This window comes from Balaenoptera ricei, chromosome 10 (assembly GCF_028023285.1).
Source record: "Balaenoptera ricei isolate mBalRic1 chromosome 10, mBalRic1.hap2, whole genome shotgun sequence".
NCBI lineage: Eukaryota > Metazoa > Chordata > Mammalia > Artiodactyla > Balaenopteridae > Balaenoptera > Balaenoptera ricei.
Window position 1 is genome coordinate 1882374 of NC_082648.1, and position 19544 is coordinate 1901917.

The 19544-nt window shown below is 36.4% G+C and overlaps 1 protein-coding gene across 10 annotated transcripts in view; it reads right to left on the minus strand.

The window, feature by feature from the left end:
* The window catches only part of ERC1 (ELKS/RAB6-interacting/CAST family member 1), a 423805-nt gene that overhangs the window by 178356 nt on the left and 225905 nt on the right, over window positions 1–19544 (minus strand). For all 10 annotated transcript variants that reach the window (XR_009505264.1, XR_009505265.1, XM_059935032.1 and 7 more), the window contains one exon: window positions 15057–15217. Coding sequence is in view for 8 of the 10 variants with exons in the window: in XM_059935032.1 (XP_059791015.1) it covers window positions 15057–15217 (161 nt within the window). In the remaining 2 variants the exon portion in view is untranslated. The remainder of the gene's footprint in view (window positions 1–15056; window positions 15218–19544) is intronic.

Here is a 19544-nt window from a genome sequence, read left to right on the forward strand (position 1 = left end):
ATTGTTTAGCCTCCATGTGTTTGTCTTTTTTACGTTTTTTTCCCTGTAATTCATTTCTAATCTCATAGCGTTGTGGTCAGAAAAGATGCTTGATATGATTTCAATTTTCTTAAATTTACTGAGGCTTGATCTGTGACCCAAGATGTGATCTATCCTGGAGAATGTTCCGTGCGCACTTGAGAAGAACATGTAATCTGCTGTTTTTGGATGGAATGTCCTATAAATATCAATTAAATCTATCTGGTCTATTGTGTCATTTAAAGCTTCTGTTTCCTTATTTATTTTCATTTTGGATGATCTGTCCATTGGTGTAAGTGAGGTGTTAAAGTCCCCCACTATGATTGTGTTACTGTCAATTTCCTCTTTTATAGCTGTTAGCAGTCGCCTTATGTATTGAGGTGCTCCTATGTTGGGTGCATATATATTTATAATTGTTATATCTTCTTCTTGGATTGATCCCTTGATCATTATGTAGTGTCCTTCCTCGTCTCTTGTAACATTCTTTATTTTAAAGTCTATTTTATCTGATATGAGTATAGCTACTCCAGCTTTCTTTTGATTTCCATTTGCATGGAATATCTTTTTCCTTCCCCTCACTTTCAGTCTGTATGTGTCCCTAGGTCTGAAGTGGGTCTCTTGTAGACAGCATATATATGGGTCTTGCTTCTGTATCCATTCAGTGAGCCTGGGTCTTTTGGTTGGATCATTTAATCCATTCACATTTAAGGTAATTATCGATATGTATGTTCCAATTACCATTTTCTTAATTGTTTTGGGTTTGTTTTTGTAGGTCCTTTTCTTCTCTTGTGTTTCCCACTTAGAGAAGTTCCTTTAGCATTTGTTGTAGAGCTGGTTTGGTGGTGCTGAATTCTCTTAGCTTTTGCTTGTCTGTAAAGCTTTTTATTTCTCCATCGAATCTGAATGAGATCCTTGCCGGGTTGAGTAATCTTGGTTGTAGGTTTTTCCCTTTCATCACTTTAAACATGTCATGCCACTCCCTACTGGCTTGTAGAGTTTCTGCTGAGAAATCAGCTGATAACATTATGGGAGTTCCGTTGTATGTTATTTGTCGTTTTTCCCTTGTTGGTTTCAATTTTTCTTTGTCTTTAATTTTTGTCAATTTGATTACTATGTGTCTTGGCATGTTTCTCCTTGGGTTTATCCTGCCTGGGACTCTCTGCATTTCCTGGACTTGGGTGGCTATTTCCTTTCCCATGTTAGGGAAGTTTTCGACTATAATCTCTTCAAATATTTTCTCTGGTCCTTTCTCTCTCTCTTCTCCGTCTGGTACCCCTATAATGTGAATGTTGGTGCGTTTAATGTTGTCCCACAGGCTGTCTTCATTTCTTTTCATTCTTTTTTCTTTATTCTGTTCCATGGCAGTGAATTCCACCATTCTGTCTTCCAGGTCACTTATCCGTTCTTCTGCCTCAGTTATTCTGCTATTGATTCCTTCTAGTGTAGTCTTCATTTCAGTTATTGTATTGCTCGTCTCTGTTTGTTTGTTCTTTAATTCTTCTAGGTGTTTGTTCTTTAATTCTTCTAGGTCTTTGTTAAACATTTCTTGCATCTTCTCGATCCTTGCCTCCATTCCTTTTCCGAGGTCCTGGATCATCTTCACTATCATTAGTCTGAATTCTTTTTCAGAAAGGTTGCCTATCTCCACTTCATTTAGTTGCTTTTCCTGGGGTTTTATCTTGTCCCTTCATCTGGTATATAGCCCTCTGCCTTTTCATTTTGTCTATCTTTCTGTAAATGTGTGGTTTTTGTTCCACAGGCTGCAGAACTGTAGTTCTTCTTGCTTCTGCTGTCTGCCCTCTGGTAGATGAGGCTAAGAGGCTTGTGCAAGCTTCCTGATGGGAGGGACTGCTGGTGGGTAGAGCTGGCTGTTGCTCTGGTGGGCAGAGCTCAGTAAAACTTGAATCCGCTTGTTGGCTGATAGGTGGGACTGGGTTCCCTCCCTGTTGGTCGTTTGGCCTGAGGCAACCCAACACTGGAGCCTACCCGGCTCTTTGGTGGGGCTAATGGCAGACTCTGGGAGGGTTCATGCCAAGGAGTAGTTCCCAAAACTTCTGCTGCCAGTGTCCTTGTTCCTGGGGCGAGCTACAGCCCCCCCTGCCTCTGCAGGAGATCCTCCAACACTAGCAGGTAGGTATGGTTCAGTCTCCTATGGGGTCACTGCTCCCTCCCCTGGGTCCTGATGCACACACTACTTTGTGTGTGCCCTCCAAGAGTGGAGTCTCTGCTTCCCCTAGTCCTGTCAAAGTCCTACAGTCAAATCCTGCTAGCTTTCAAAGTCTGATTCTCTAGGAATTCCTCCTCCCGTTGCCAGACCCCCAGGTTGGGAAGCCTGACGTGGCGCTCAGAACCTTCACTCCAGTGGGTGGACTTCTGTGGTATAAGTGTTCTCCAGTTTGTGAGTCACGCACCCAGCAGTTATGGGATTTGATTTTATTGTGATTATGCCCCTCCTACTGTCTCATTGCGGCTTCTCCTTTGTCTTTGGATTTGGGGTCTCTTTTATGGTGAGTTCCAGTGTCTTCCTGTCAATGACTGTTCAGCAGTTAGCTGTGATTCCGGTGCTCTCGCAAGAGGGAGTGAGAGCATGTCCTTCTACCCCGCCATCTTGCTCTCCTCTGCTCTTTTTCAAAATGGTCTAACTCTGCTAGGTCCACTGAAATTCAATGTAAATTTAAAATTCCAAGTATAAGTTTCTACAGAAAGCTCCCTGTGATTTTGGCTGGAATTGTGTTGCAATAATAACTGAATTTGGGGGAAATGGCCAGCTTAAAGTTTGAATAATCAAATCATGAACTAGATATATCCCTATTTTTGTTTAGATATTTTTTATTTTCTCTCAGTAGTATGGTTTTCTGTGTAGAGATCTTGTACAATTTTTGTTAAACTTATTCTGAAGTACTTTATGCATTTTGATGTCACTGTAAATAATATTTTCTAAAATTTCAGTTTCCATTTGCTTGTTGTTAACATATAGAACTACAACTGATTTTTATGTGTTGCCCTACTTAGACAATCATACTGTCTGTGAGTAAAGGCAATGCTACTACTTCCTTATCATTTTATTATCTCTTGACATACTGCGTAACTAGGACCTCCAAATATAATAATGAACAAGGGATTGAAGTGGATGTCTTTGTGTCCTTTGCAATCTCATGGGAAAAGTGTTCACCTTTCATCATTTGGTATGACCTTACCTGTAAACTTTTCATAGGGGCTCTTTTTTGAGCTGAAGAAATTGCCTTCTCTTCCTAGTCAGCTAAGAGTTATTATCATAACTGATAATATGGATGATAATAATATGAATGGATGTTAATAATTGATAATATGAATGGATGTTAAAAACATTTTCTGAATATCTGAGATAATTATATGATTTTTTCTTTATTGTTAATGTAGCTGAAATTAGCTAATTCATTTATGAATAGTGAACAACCCTTGCATTCCAGAAATAAGCCTAACTTGGTTATGACATATTAGTTTCTTATTTACATTAGATTCAATTTGCTAAGACTTTTTGTGGGAATTTTATGTCAATGTTCATAAGGGAGTTTCTCTTTATATAATGTGTTTTTCAGGTTTAACTGTGAGTAATTCTAGTCTCATAAGATGAATTAGGAAGTATTTCCTTCTTTTCTATTTTCTGAAAGAGTTTCAGTAAGGTTGATATTATTTCATATTTAGATGTTTAGTAGAATTCACCAGTAAACTAACCTGTGCTTGGAGTTTTCCTTGTGGAAATATTTTTTATTACAAATTCAATTCCTTTAATAGATACAGGCCTGGTCAACTTTCTATTCCTTTTTTATCCAGTTTTGATACACCATATTTTTCAAGGAATTTGTCTATTATATCTTAATTATTGAATTTATTGGCATAAAGTTGTTCAAAATATTCTCTTTTTAAATGCTATTAGAAGGACTTCCCTGGTGGTCCAGTGGGTAAGAATCTGCGCTCCCAATGCAGGGGCCCGGGTCCAATCCCTGGTTGGGGAACCAGATCCCGCAGGCATGCCGCAACTAAGAGTCCCCATGCCACAACTAAGAAGCCCGCATGCTGCAACTAAGATCCGGCACAGCCTAAATAAATATTTTTTAAAATGATTCTACTTAAAAAAAAATAAATAAATGCCATTAGAACCTCAAGTGATATCCACTCTTGCCCTCTTTCATTACAAAAATTTGGTAATTTATGAGTCTTCATGTTTCCCTTGATCAGTCTTAAAAGGGGCCTACCAATTCCATTGCTTCTTTGAAGAACCCACGGTTGACTGTAAATTTTCTGTGTTGTCAGTTTTCTATTTCCTTGATTTCTGCTCTTATCCGTATTATTTCCTTCATTCTATTTACTTTCATTTACTTTACTCTTTTTTAAACATTTTCTTAGTGTGGAAACAGGTCACTGAATTAAACTTTCTTATTTTGTAATATAGGCATTTAAAGGTATAAATTTCACTCTAAGCACTACTTGAGCTGCATGACACAAAATTTCACATTTGTGTTTTCATTTTCATTCAGTTCAAAATGACTTCTCGTATTCTTTATGACTTCTTCTTTGAGCCATGGTATTTAGAATTGTATTATTTAATTTCCGAACATTGGGGGATTTTTCCAAAAATCTTATTATTACCTTCTAATTTAATCCCACTGTGGTCAGAGAACAATTCTGACATATTTTAGTCTTCTGAAACTTATTAAGATTTGTTTTTATGGCCCAGCATATGGTCCTCATTGGTGAACATTCCATACATATTTGAAAAACATATATATTCTTCAGTTGTTGGGTGTACTACTCTATAAATATTAAATAGATCAAGTTGACAGTCTTCAGAGCTTCTAAATTTCTACTGCTTGTTTTTGGTTCACTTATTCTATCACTTTCTGAGAAATCAGGGTTATAAGCTCCAGCAATGACTGATGAGTATGGATCTGTCTGGTTTTCCCTTTAGTTCTGTCAGTTGGCTCTTCATGAATTTTGAAGCTCTGTACTAGGTGCATGCATATGAAGGATTGTTATGTCTTTCTGGTTAATTATCTGCTTCAGCATTATGACATGTACTTCTTTATCTCCAGGAATACTCTCTGGAAGTCTCTTTTACCTGATACTAATATAGCCATACCAGATTTCTTATAATGACTATTTACAAGGACTATCTTTGTACATTCTTTAAATTTCAACCTACTTGTGTTTATTACACTGTATGTCTTGTAGACAGCAGTTTCTTTTTTAATCAATTCTAATAATCTCTGTCCGTTAACTAGAGTGTTTAGTCCATTTGATTTTGACCTAACTACTGATATGCTGAATTTATATCTATCATCCATTTACCCCTCTCTGCTTCACTCCTCTCTCGTTCCTTTGCTGTCCTTTTTCTTCTGGGTAAATGAAGTAATTTTTAGTGTATTTTATTTCCTCTATTGGATTTTGAGCTTTTTGTTTTTGGTTTTGCTTTTGGTAGTTGCTCTACAGCTAACAATATGCACCTTTAACTTATCAAAGTCTACCTAGATTAGAAATTATAAAACTTTGGGACTTCCCTGGTGGTCCAGTGGTTAAGAATCCACCTTCCAATGCAGGGGATATGGGTTCAATCCCATATCTTAGGTCAGGGAACTAAGATCCCACATGCCACAGGGCAACTAAGCCTGTGCACTCTAGAGCCCACGTACCACAACTAGAGAGCCTGCACACTGCAACGAAGATCCCGCATGCCGCAACTAAGACCAAATGCAGCCAAATAAATAAATAAATAAATATTTTTTTAAAAAAAGAAAATGACTTAAAAAAAAATTCAAAACTGATAGTTTGTATTTTCTACTTCACAAAGTTAACAACCTGACAACCATGTTTCTACCCCCCCAATCTTTTGTGCTATTGTTGTCATATCTTTCAATTTTACACCTATTATAAACTCCACCATACAATGATATTATTTTTGCTTTAGAGTCAGTTGTCTATACATATCAGCTTATTTACCACGTGTGTTCTTTATTCCTTCCTGTAGATTCATGCTTCCATCTGGTTTCATTTCCTTTCAGCTGGAAGAACATCCTTTAGCATTTCTTACAGAATGTGCTTTTCTAGAAATGAATTTTTTTTTAATGGAAGTATAGTTGATGTACAATATTATATTAGTTACAGGTGTACAATATAGTGATTCACAATTTTTAAAGGTTATACTCCATTTATAGTTATTATAAAATATTGGCTATAATCCTGTGCTATACAATATATCTCCATAGCTTATTGTATTTTTCTTTCTTTTAATTTTTTAATTTTTTTAAAATTAATTTTTTAATTGGGGTATAGTTGATTTACAATGTTGTGTTAGTTTCTGCTATACAGCAAAGCGAATCAGCCATCACGTAGACATATCTCCACTTACAGATGAATTCTTTTCATATTTATTTATCTGAAAAATGTCTATATTTAACCCTAGTTTTTGGAGTTTGTTTGTTTGTTTTTTGGTCCTAGAATTCTAGGCTGACAATTTTTCTTTCAGTACTTTAAAAGAAGTTCCATTTTATTCTGATCTCCGATGTTTTGGATAAGAACTCAGCTATCATAGTTTCCCTTTACATACTGTGTTTCTTTCTTCCGTTGCTGCGTCTGTTTTTCTCTTTATATTTTGTTTCTAGCAATTAAATTATAATGTTTATAGGTGTGGTTTTCTTTGTATTTATCCAGCTTGGTTTCACTAAGTTTCTAGGATCTGTAAATATACATGCTTTTTAAAAAGACTATTTTTTAGAGCACTTTTAGGTTAACAAAAAAACTGAGAGGGATGCACAGAGATTTCCCATACACTTTCTTAAATCAATGTATTTTAAATCAAAGAAATATTTCAGCCATTATTTTTACAGACTTTTTTCTACCCCCTTCTCACTCTTTTACCCTTCTGGAATTCCAGTTACATGTAATATTAGCCCATTTGATAATGTCCAACATGTCATGGAGGCTCTATTCATTTTGTAAAAACCCTTTTTCTCACAGTTGTTCACACTGGATAATTTCTATTGATCTGTTTTAAAATTTATGGACTCTTTCTTTTGAAAGCTCTAATCTGTCATTAAGACCATCCACTGAATTTTTTCATTTAAATTTCAGTTTTCAAATTTCCATTTTTAAAATGTTTTCCTTTCTCAGCTGAGATTTCCTATCTGTTCTATCATCAACATTACATTTTCTTTAAGACTTTGAAGCACAACTTATAGGAGTGACTTTAAAAATCACTGTTAAATCCAATATCTAGGACTTCTCTGAGTTGCTTTCTACTGCATGTTTTTGTTCACTATGGGTTACATGTTACTGTTCTTTGAATGTCTGGTGATATTTTTTAATTGAATACAGAATACTGTAGATGATACACTACAAAGACTCTGGATTCTGTTATTTTCTTCTGAAAAGCAATGATTTTTGTTCTAGTAGATAATTCAGTTAATAGCTGATCTCCTTGACCTTGTATAGGCTTGGATTTATCCTTTGTTGGGCTGATCTGTTGAAAGCTCAGGGTATTTCCCAGACCTCTCTATCTTGATGGGACTCATCCTCCAAATTCTACTGTCCCTGTAGACTGTCTTGGGGCTTTCAGTTTTGTTACACTACATCTATAGTTAGCTTTATTGTAGGTCATGATCCCTACTCCTAAAAACCAGACTTTCTGTTATCTCAGCAAGATGCCTGAAGTTTTAACAAGACTTTTGCCACTGACTGGGTTGGAACTGAAACTTCCCCAGCACTGCTGCTCTAACTCTAGCATCACAATTCCACTTCCATCCCCAGAGCAGCTTATCTCTGGTAGGCCTTGGGTAGTCTGATCCAGTGAACATGAGGCTTAGTCCTCAGCCAAGGAATTATGGACATCTGACCCCCAACTTCTGCTCAGTATACTGTTTATACATAAATTACTTCTCTGATTTACTCAGAGCATTTGCAACTATAGAATCAAGGATGTCATAAGGTCACCTAGTCAAAGAATCATATGATTTTTAAAATGACAGGAATCTCAGAGATGTAAGAAACCCTTTCGTTTCAGAATGAGAAAACTGACAACCTGAAAAGTTAAGTGCAAACTTAACAATTTTCAGTTGTGCGTATCATGCTTTGCAAATATTCAGCTTGACCAATTTCAAAGTGTTTTTATCACGTTATCTCATTTAATCCTCACAACAACCTCATGAGGTGGGTCTAAGTACTATAACCCCGGTTTATAACTAGCTCAAAATATAAACACATTCTTTGCTACAAAGAGCATCTTATAATACTCTTTTACTCAGAATCTTCAACCAGGAAAAGCTTATGATTAAATAAATGGATTACTATTTCTACATACAAAGCTTGAGGGAAGTTTTATCCATTTACAGAATGAGTAAATACCTTTATGGTACTCTGAGGGACACAGAGAATGAAGATCCTGAAAGGAAAAGATTTTTTTTTTTTAAATCCCAAACTAAAAAAACCTCTCATAATGGTATATTATGTAAAAAATTTTCTTAAAATGAGTATTGCAGTTAGCTTAAGGCATTAGGTTATCTACCTGGAATAGTTGTCCCTTTAACTGTTTCAACTGTATTAAACAGAGGGACTAGGGTTCATCCTACACCTCCAGTAGAGAAAAAAATAAAAAGATAAGTAAGAAGTAGGACAATAATCCCACTCCTTTCCCCTTTAGGAAAAAGAGGATGACCTATATTCTTAATTTCATCCCTGCACAAGCGAGGACATTCTTGCACACAAACCATATACTGATGGGGGAAAGACAGAAATATAAAAACTGGAAAAGAGAGGGACTTTGGGGCCTTTATCTGAAAAGTTCCGCTCTTTACTTAGAGATTACCACAGCCATTTAGGACATTTTAAATGAAAAAAATGATTAGGAAGCATGATTTCTTCAGGAAAGTGGTTTTTTCTGTTTGGAATTTACATCTGACCTTAAATGGCTAAAAGGTGGATGGATTTAGGATTAAGGGAGGAGAACGGCAAGGGATATTAGGGTTGTTTGTAAATGATTCTAATTCAGGTCACAAGAAAATAAAACGATTTGAGAAAAACATTTGAAATACTCGTGCCTCATCTTGTGAGAAGCTGAGCATCATGGTCACCATTTAGGAGCAGGGACAGGTAAGGAACTCAAATACTGTACTGTAAATACTGTAATTACTGTACTTAATTAACTCATCTCCATCACTGTCCTGTGACAACTCAGAGCCCCACCTAAACTCTTAGTTCTGATGAGAAAAGATGTGTGACAGTTGATACCACACATTCTGTGAAGTAGGAAGCATGAGAGAGCTGGATGTGAGGGTAGAAAAAGAGGGGACAGAATTAAAGAGTTAACCAAGGCTAGTATGGAAGTCCCCAAGTCAAGAGTTAGAAACTTTTCTTTATAATTTTAATTAGGACCAGTCCCACTAGTGTTATTTATTGCTATACTATACAGCATACTTTGTTTTCTTTTTCAACTCAAGTGTAGGAAATTTTCGTAAGAATTTATGTGATTTCCCACAAAATATTTAAAGCTCAGTATTTCAGGCCACTGTGAAAAATGCTTCCAACTCCACTAAAAGTCCTTTGTCATATGTCCAATGACTCAAATAAAGGCATTCGGTGGAAGTATACATAAGTTTGGTTTGCAAAAAGTATACATGTTCTAATTCTTATGTATCTTAAAAGGCATTTCAATTTGTTGCTCGTATATAATTTGCACAACTATTATCAATTTTGTGGTAATTTGGAAGACTGTCATAGATCTCCAAGTGGGATTTTATTTTTTAATGTCAGCAACTCTACAATAAATTTTAAAATGAAATTCTACAGAATATTAGGAGATAAAATAATTTAAAATACTGTCTCATTTTAATTATTCAAAGTATAACAGATGGATCACCTAACTATACTAACCCCAAATAGCCTGAACTTTTCCCAGTAACCATTTTCTACAGCTTCCTTAATTCCAAGCATACTGCATTTTTCTCTCAAATTAAAAGGCAAGTATTTTTTAAATGCCAGAATTCAGATCATATTACTGAACTCTTCTTAGGTACATATGAAAATTTATTTTATGTGGGTGGGAAGTTAGATTTTTCGGTAGCCAGAAGTCATCTCACGAGTATATAATGTGGCCCACAGTGCTTTGGACTTCTCTAGCAACTTTATTAATGGGATGCTATTTATCACACAGCTCTAGATTCTCAAAGAAACAAAAGAGCAATTCCACCACCACCTTCCGAAACAAACCAATTCTCAGTATAGTCAAATGCGTAGTTTGATAAAAGTTTACTCAAAATGAAACGTGAGTCTTTTGAGCTGTATTCATAATGCTAACATAGGGTGAGACTGCAGTAGGACTCTGAATGCAGGACAGTGGAGAATGAATCAGCTCATCTAGAAATCTTGATAGTGAAGCTTGTGACCTGAACTGATACTCAGAATTTATTATGGTTGTTATTTTATTATTTTCCTCCCTCTCCCGTTCATCCTTTCTTTCTTAGTCAAAGAGGTTAACATAAAAGTGAAGTAAAAAAACAGTGATTAACAAAACCACAGCATAAGAAGAAGAACCAATATGAGATCTGCCAATGAAAATGCCCCTTTTCCCCAGGGCTAGCCAACCAACTCCAGTGCTTCTCCTGAGACACCGGCAGGGTACCAGGTGAACAGTTCCACATCCTCCCAAACTCACGGCCGTCTGTCTGTAACAGACACTCAAAAATTACAATCATAAATACTAGGGATAGAAGAGAACTATCAGGGCATTCCTTTTGGTTTGACTAGTTCAGGATTATCCCAGAAAACTAGACTATTCTGGTGCTTTGCTGAAGGACTGTCTCTACAAATAGGCCAACTATCCTTTCTTCAGGGAAGACTTTTCTTATTCCAGATTCAGAGTCACACATGTGCATGTTTCAGGCTCTTGTGTACATTGCATTCCCTTCATATTTCTTCTACATTTCAAGTTCTCTGGTTATAGTAAACAAGTCCTTTTAACTTGTTCAGTTATTATTAATAAAACAATGAAAACATTTAAAATACGGTGGGTCCTGCCATAACTACAGAAGGAAGAATCTTTTTGTCACTGCCAACAGCCACAGATAGGATATTACCTTTCTTCTTTTAAATTTTGCTTAAATACTTTTCTGTTTTCCTGCAAATCGTTGCCAGTAAATACATGCAGCAAGCTAACAGTACCCACTACTAAGGGCTTCCTATGCCAGGCACTGCTCTCAATCCCATATATTAACAATTTCTTATTCTACTGTCATGAAAATGCTATGAAGCAGGGACAGTCATTATTGCCATTTAACAAATAAGGAGACTGAAGCACAAGAAGGCTAAATAACTTGCTGAAGTCACAGAGCTAATAAGTGGCAGAGTTAGAATCCAGATTCAGGCTCTTTCATTCCAGGAAGTATGCTCTCACTATTTGCCGTAAGTAATTAGATGCAGATATCATGCAGAACTACTTGGGGGGAGTGAACTCCTTGCAAACTGACAATGAACGAAGCAAATTCTGAGCAAAGTTGTAGAACTGAGACACTCCCAACCCAGGACAGATGATTAGCAGAAACTGTTCAACATATGGAGAGGAGTCCAGAACATAGCAGAAGAAAGTCTATTCCCTTGGTCAGCTATGCAGTGAAAAGGAATCAAAAGTTTACTGTATCAGAACCCGCAATATGTCATTCATAGTGCTTTGTGTATAATTATTAGGTTAATTGTACAGCTTTTGATTGAGGTTTTATGAATTATTACTTAATATTTGTATGCCAAACTTTAAAAAATTAAACTATAGTTGATTTACAATATTATGTTAGTTTCTGGTGTACAGCATAGTGATTCAATATTTTTATACATTATACTCTGTTTAAAAGTTTTACAAAATAATGGCTATATTTCCCTGTGCTGTACAATAAATTGCTGTAGCTAATCTCCAAAACATACAAACAGCTCATACAGCTCAATATCAAAAAACAAACCACCCAATCAAAAAATGGGCAGAAGATCTAAATAGACATTTCTCCAAAGAAGACATATAGATGGCCAAAAGGCACATGAAAAGATGCTCAACATTGCTAATTATTAGAGAAATGCAAATCAAAACAACAATGAGATATCACCTCACATCAGTAAGAATAGCCATCATCAAAAAAATCTACAAACAATAAATGCTGGAGAGGGCATGGAGAAAAGAGAACCTTCTTACACTGATGGTGGGAATGTAAATTGGTGCACCCACTATGGAGAATAGTATGGAGGTTCCTTAAGAAACTAAAAACAGAGTTACCATATGATGCAGCAATCCCACTCCTGGGCATATATCCAGAGAAAAACATAATTCAAAAAGACACATGCACCCCAGTGTTCATTGCAGCTCTATTACAATAGTCAAGACATGGAAGTAACCTAAATGTCCATCAATAGATGAATGGATAAAGAAGATGTGTTTTATATATTTATACATATATATGTATACACACACACACACACACACACACACACACACACACACACACAATGGAATATTATTCAGCCATAAAAAGGAATGAAATAATGCCATTTGCAGCAACATGCATGGACCTAGAGATTATCATACTAAGTGAAGTAATCCAGATAGAGAAAGACAAATATCATGATATCGCTTATATGTGGAACCTAAAAAAAAAAAGATACAAATGAACTTATATACAAAACAGAAATAGACCCACAGACATAGAAAATAAACTTATGGTTACCAAAGGAGAAAAGAGCGTGGAGGAGGGATACATTAGGAGTTTGGGATTAGCCACCACTCTCAACAGCATGTTTGGATAGACGATTAGGCCTGAAGTGCTTAATTTGTTACAGGAAAGGTATTAAACAACCATTTTATTAAGATATGAAAATGAGAGACAACAACAAGGAGAAATTTAAGTGCAAATTAAAGCAAAGACTACTTTAAAAACTTTAAGTCAGTAAATCTGCATGACAAAAAACTTGTAGAAAATCTAAGAACAGCATGATGCTGTAGCAGTATCTCCTGAGCAAATGAGGAAGGTGATTTAAGAGACAGGTCACCTGTCAGAGCCAGGTTTTAACACCTTATTTCTAGAACTTTTATTTAATGTTTATTCATCAAATTTCTATACCACTTATAAATTCTCTGAATACTTTAATTACTCATCCCATGCCTTAGTGTGTGAGTGTTTGATCTTACCAAAAACAGTTTTGCAAATCACAGTATTTTTCTGAAATGTAATCTCTAACCTGGGCTGGCAAGGGAAGTCCATAAGAAAGTTTAGTACTGTGGTTCCAAAAAATAATAACAGTAATAAAACAAAAAAATCACACGCAATTCCCTTTTAATGGTTTAAAGTCAAGCATTCTTTAAAAAATTCTTTCATATCTTTTCAAAGTTCTAATAATAAAGGAAAATTCCTTTACAAATCCACCACTGTTATGCTATAGACACTTGAACTGAGCGGGAAAGATGTGACAAGTCAAGTCAAGATACCGGTCCACAGAGAAAACGAAACAATGCTCCTATACTGTTGCTTCAGCAGGGCCTGTGTGTGCTTAGGAGTATCACATCGATACCTTGTATTCCCGAATATTATCCCCATCCTTCCTCTATGTTCTCATCATCAGGGATAAAACCTTGTCTTAAACTGCTTCTACTAACCTGCTCGTAAGAAGCAAACTTTCTCATCATGATACTCGGAGCCCTAAATTCTCCCCGCTCTCCCTGCGTATCAACCTATTTCTGGCTCCAGTATCTGTCACTTCCGAGAGCACATCACCTGTAATTCTTTTCTAAAAGATCGGGCTCTCTTAACCTCCCACTGTGTCCTAATAATCCATAAGCACAGGGGACACCCCGACATTTGTTTCCTCAACTCCTGGGCTGCCGTCATGATATCAAAACAATCATGCCCCATGAAAATTCATGCTGAGGTGTCATGGCAAGATCCTCTGCTACTTTGTAATTCTCATATTCAACATTTGTTGATAGTTCAAAGCAGCGGAAAAGAAGAGGGGATGTTAGCTTCAAGCACTGGCTGGGCTCAGAAAGACTGTTTACTTTAGGTCAGAGAGAGTGCGTATTTATTGCAGAGAAGAAGGAACTAACAGAAAGTGAGCAAAGATTATGTGAAAGAAAATTAATGTAGACAGATTGCAGAGGAAGGAACCAGAGCTTAAATCTGTGATAGAAATAAGAAGTGAGCTTGGTGAAGGAGAGACAGTATCTCCTCTGAGTCAGAAGAGAAGACGACAAAAACACAGGGAGGTGATGAAGGTAACTGAGGGGTCCCAGCATAGACTTGGTTTCAGTAAAATGAGAGCAGGACAATTACATAGGGGTGGGGATTGGAGTGACGGAGAAAGTACTAAGGGACTTAAAAAAGAGACATACTTGTTCTGAAGAGAAGGAAACCAGAACTTTTCAAAGTCACAGAGGAGAAAAAGAAGCAGCTGTATTATGCACAGCAGATATATACAGCCTTCACAACAGACTATCTCAAGGAAGCTGCAAGATGCCTGGAAAGTAGGAAAATGATGTAAAGAAAGGTTCTGCTAAAAGTGACAATTTTGTAAAAACTGACTGGAGAGTGTGGCAAATGTTAATGGTTAAATATGGGGGATGGGTATAAGGAGGTTCACTATGCTATTCTCTACTTTTGTGTACCTTTGGAAATGTTTATAATAAAAAATGTTTTTAAAAATTGCCTAGCCATCGTATGACCTCAGGAGCAATGGTTATCTTCCTCAGAAAGCTCAACAACTTGCCAGAACTTTCCAGAAGGTTTTAGGAATTTCAGAGAAACAATTGCATACGGATACATACACTCTAGAGGACTGCAAAATTCAATGACAGGGAGGCAAAAAAAGTTTCTATTTGACGAGGATTTGTCCCAAATTTGTTCTAAGGAGTGAGAAACACAAGTGAGCATTAAAATTAGGCTAAGTGGGTCAGGCGTGACAAACAGGGCCAGAAGATGAAAGCGATGAGGACAAGTATTTCAACTAAGCATATGCCTGAAGAACAATATTATAAAACTTACTTCATCTCCAGAACTTCCTCTAAGTGTTTCCTTCTCTCGGCCCGAAGGTTGGTCAAATGAGTTTCCTTCTCTGCCAGTGACTGCTGAGTGCAGGACAGCTTCGCCTTCATGGACTCCAGCTCCTGTTTTACCTTCTCCATGGCCATCAGTAACTCCTCCACCTACGATCAATACAGAAAAGACAGAAACTGAGCATCTGGGTCAGGTATAGTCAGAGGAGCTGGGCAGTGGGCAACGTCTGGGTCCACAAAATTGAAGACACACCCATCAAAAATTCTGTACTCTCGCAGGATCAGACATAAATGGCAGTTAAAGAAATACATCTCTCATCTTCCCTCCACTATAATTCTTCTCAGTTTAGGTCCAAAAAACCCTCATTTTCTTTTTGATAAATGTAAGGGCATCAGAAGTAACAGTGTGCCAGAAACAATCCCTTCTAAGGAATTTATTTGGAAACAGTCCAGAAACTTCCATGGAAATAACAATATAATGCAGATAAAAATATAAGGAACAAAATCATAATAAATATTTCTAGAAGGATTTTAGGAAATAAAAGCCATAAACCTGACTAATACCAGATGCAGAATAAACATAAATGAGTCATTTTTATTCGTTCAAACTAAGATTCTTCTGTTTATACCATTACAAGAATTTCTTGTTAAAGAAACAGCTAGAATTCAATCGGATAATTTCCTGCTCTAAAGCTAGGTAGGTAGAGATTTTTTGAGGAAGGCAGAAAGAAAAGAAAAAAAATATATGACCAGATAGAGAAGAGACAGAATGCTTTTAAAAGACCTGTAAAGGGCTTCCCTGGTGGCGCAGTGGTTAAGAATCTGCCTGCCAATGCAGGGGACACAGGTTCGAGCCCTGGTCCAGGAAGATCCCACATGCCGTGGAGCAACTAAGCCCGTGCACCACAACTACTGAGCCTGTGCTCTAGAGCCTGCGAGCCACAACTACTGAGCCCATGTGCCACAACTACTGAAGCCCGCGTGCCTAGAGCCCATGCTCTACAACAAGAAAAGCCACTGCAATGAGAAGCCCGCGCACCGCAATGAAGAGTAGCCCTTGCTCGCCGCAACTAGAGAAAGCCCACGTGTAGCAATGGAGACCCAACGCAGCCAAAAATATACATAAATAAATAAATAAGTTTATTTTAAAATAACTAAATAAAATAAAAGACCTGTAAAAACATGAGAGAAAGAAGACAGAATGCTAAAACACAAGAAACTAAGAGAGCAAGTTCTGTACTTCATCAGTTATTTCCACTTACTCTGGGTGGTTCCAAAATCAGATTTAAATAAACATGTTCATCTTAATTCAGAGGCAAAAATATGCTGCCAAAATATCTGTTATTACCTAAAAACAACCTCAACCAGATAATCAAACAGCCAAGTATACCAATCACAAGAGTTTACAGTCAGTTTGCTACTTGACAAGAAATAATCTTGGTTATAATCCTTTCCAGAGGTAGAAGTGAGTGTAGGTAGATGGATTAGTGTTAAAAACAGTTACATTTAGTTTTTTGGCACTTGAATTATTTTACTTTGGGTATCTTCTCAGAAGTGATCAAGTTAATGCTCTCAGCTAAGCAGCACCCTGACAGTCCCAGTTGCTGTGAGACTTCTTATTATGCAGATCTCTTTCGATATGTATTCACATATCAGCAAGCTTTACAAGAACATATAACTGCCTGCCTTTTTGAAAACTGTCAATAAGGATGATTCTACATTATCAGTTTAATTCATATAAAATCTTAGCAAAAACTAGATTAAATTATGCCCCAAGGCATAAGGCACTCTTATAACACAAAATCAGCCATCAACAGCATCATTCATAGAAGGTCTAATAAATAGTGAGATGTGTCCATCTTTTATGAACTTAAGCGAATCTCACAAAATCTCCCGCCCATCCTGTCCTTCACTGCTCCAGGCAAGCAATGGTAACAGTTTCTTATATAACTTGAAGAGATATCTTATACATACACAAGCAAGCATGTATAAACTATTCCTCCTTCTCCTATACAAAGGTAAGCCCACTCTATACACATACTCTTTTGCATCTAAAATTTTTAGTAAACTTTTATTGAAATACAACATAAATACAGAAAAATACACAAAACTTATAAATGTACAACCTGAAGAATTCTAAGTGAACAAACCTATACAAAGAGCACACAGACCAATAACCAGAACATTACCATCACCCCAACCCCCCCATATCCCTTTTCTAGATTAAGAGTAACCATTATTCTAACACTCTAGATTAGTTTTGTCTATTCGTTTTAACTTTATACAAATGGAATTACATAGTATATAATTTTAAGCACAGATTTTGTTTTTCCCACTGGTGTTACATCTGCGAGATTCATCTACATTGCTGGGTAAAACTGTAGTTCTGTAATTCTCATAACTGTATGATATTCCACTGTGAGAAAATAGCAAAATTTACTGAAGGCACTTTTGATAAACAGAAGTTTTAAATTTTAATGGCGTTTACTAAATTTTTCCTTTATACATGTTTACGTTCAGAGCTTTTTGTATAATGAACATGACAATTTTGTTAACCTCAAGGCCATGAGGATATTATTCTTTCTTCTAAATCCTTTATTGGACTATACATTCACATTTAAATATACAACATATATGCAATTGATTTTTTAATATGGTATGATGGTCAGACTCATTTTTATCAACATGGATATCCAACAGACTGAGCAATGCAAACAGCAGAAGGACTTCACAGTCATGGGAGGAAGGTACTTTGGCCTACTTGGCAAAAGATCAGAAATTACTTAAAGACAACTTATAGGAAAAATAATTTAACAATGTTTTATATTGCACATAACCACCTTTAAATTTCATAAAATGATCAATCTGAAATATCATATGCACTGATAAAAGGTATATGTATATATTCCAGAGCTAAGAGCAAAACACACACTTATACACTCACGACCCAGTAGCTTTTGTTAAGTGCAATTATCCAACTGTATCCTCTTACTCTCCTGTGATAGGTTATCACTATTCTTAATTTGTGTACTTATTTCCTTGCATTTCTTTATTTTTACCTCTGATGCATATATTCCAAAATAAATCACTACTCAGTTTTATCAGTTTATGAACACTGAAAAAATGGTATCTACTGACCTTCTTATTTCATCCAAAATTATGTTTATTCATGCAGATAAAAAAAGGGCCCACCATAGGAGTATAACCCGGATCTAAGAGCAAAACGCACACCTACGGACTCACGACTCCAGAGTTAAAAGCAATGACAGTCAACAGCACTAAGGACCACAGCTCTAAGATTACAGTTTCTCACTAAACTGAATGGGCTCCTTGGAAAAATTACTGATTCCAGATTAGGAGGCAGAAATATACAAAAGATGGACTTTGCACATGTAGTGCCAAAAAAACAAGAGAAAATAAGGATCATGACACAGAAACTCTGATAAAACCAGAAAAAACACAGCCGAAGAAAGAAAAAAAGAAAGCTTAGAAGAATACCCCTTATGACTATAGATGCAAAAAATACTATAAAATCAAAGCCAGCAAGATATAAAAATTGAGATTTATCCCAAGAATGCAAGGTTGGTTTAACATATAAAATAAATGTAATAAATCATATTAATAAAATACACGACAAAAACCACATGATCATTTCAAAAGATGTAGAAAAAAGCATTTGACAATTTCCAAAACCGCTTCATGATAAAAATATTCAAGAAACTAGGAATAGAGGAGAACTTCCTCAAGCCAATAAATGGCAGCTATGAAAAACTTTTAATGATGAAAGACTGCATGCTTTCCCTCTAAGACCAAGAACAAGACCAGGATGTCTGTTCTCACCACTTCTGTTTAATATTGTACTAGAGATGATAGCCGGTAAAAAGTAAGCTGCAAAAAATTTAAAGGCATCCATATTGGAAAGGAAGACATACAGTTTTCTCTAGCTGAAAATGATATAATCTTATAAAGAGAATAATCCTAAGGAATCCAGTTTAAAAAGTAAACAAATAGGGGTTTCACTGGTGGTGCAGTGGTTGAGAATCCGCCTGCCAATGCAGGGGACACGGGTTCGAGCCCTGGTCCGGGAAGATCCCACATGCTGCGGAGCAACTAAGCCTGTGCACCACAACTACTGAGCCTGCACTCTAGAGCCCGTGAGCCACAACTACTGAGCCTGTGTGCTGCAATTACTGAAGCCTGCATGCCTAGAGCCCATGCTCCACAAGAAAAGCCACCGCAATGAGAAGCCCGCACACCGCAACAAAGAGTAGCCCCCACTCGCTGCAACTACAGAAAGCCCACGCACAGCAACAAAGACCCAAAAATAAATAAATTAAAATAAATTTTTTAAAAAGTAAACAAATAGGTATACAAAGGTTACAGGATACAAGATCAATATACAAAAATCAACTGTATATCGATACATAGACAATGAACATTCCAAAAATGAAAGTAAGAAAACAATTCCATTTAATAT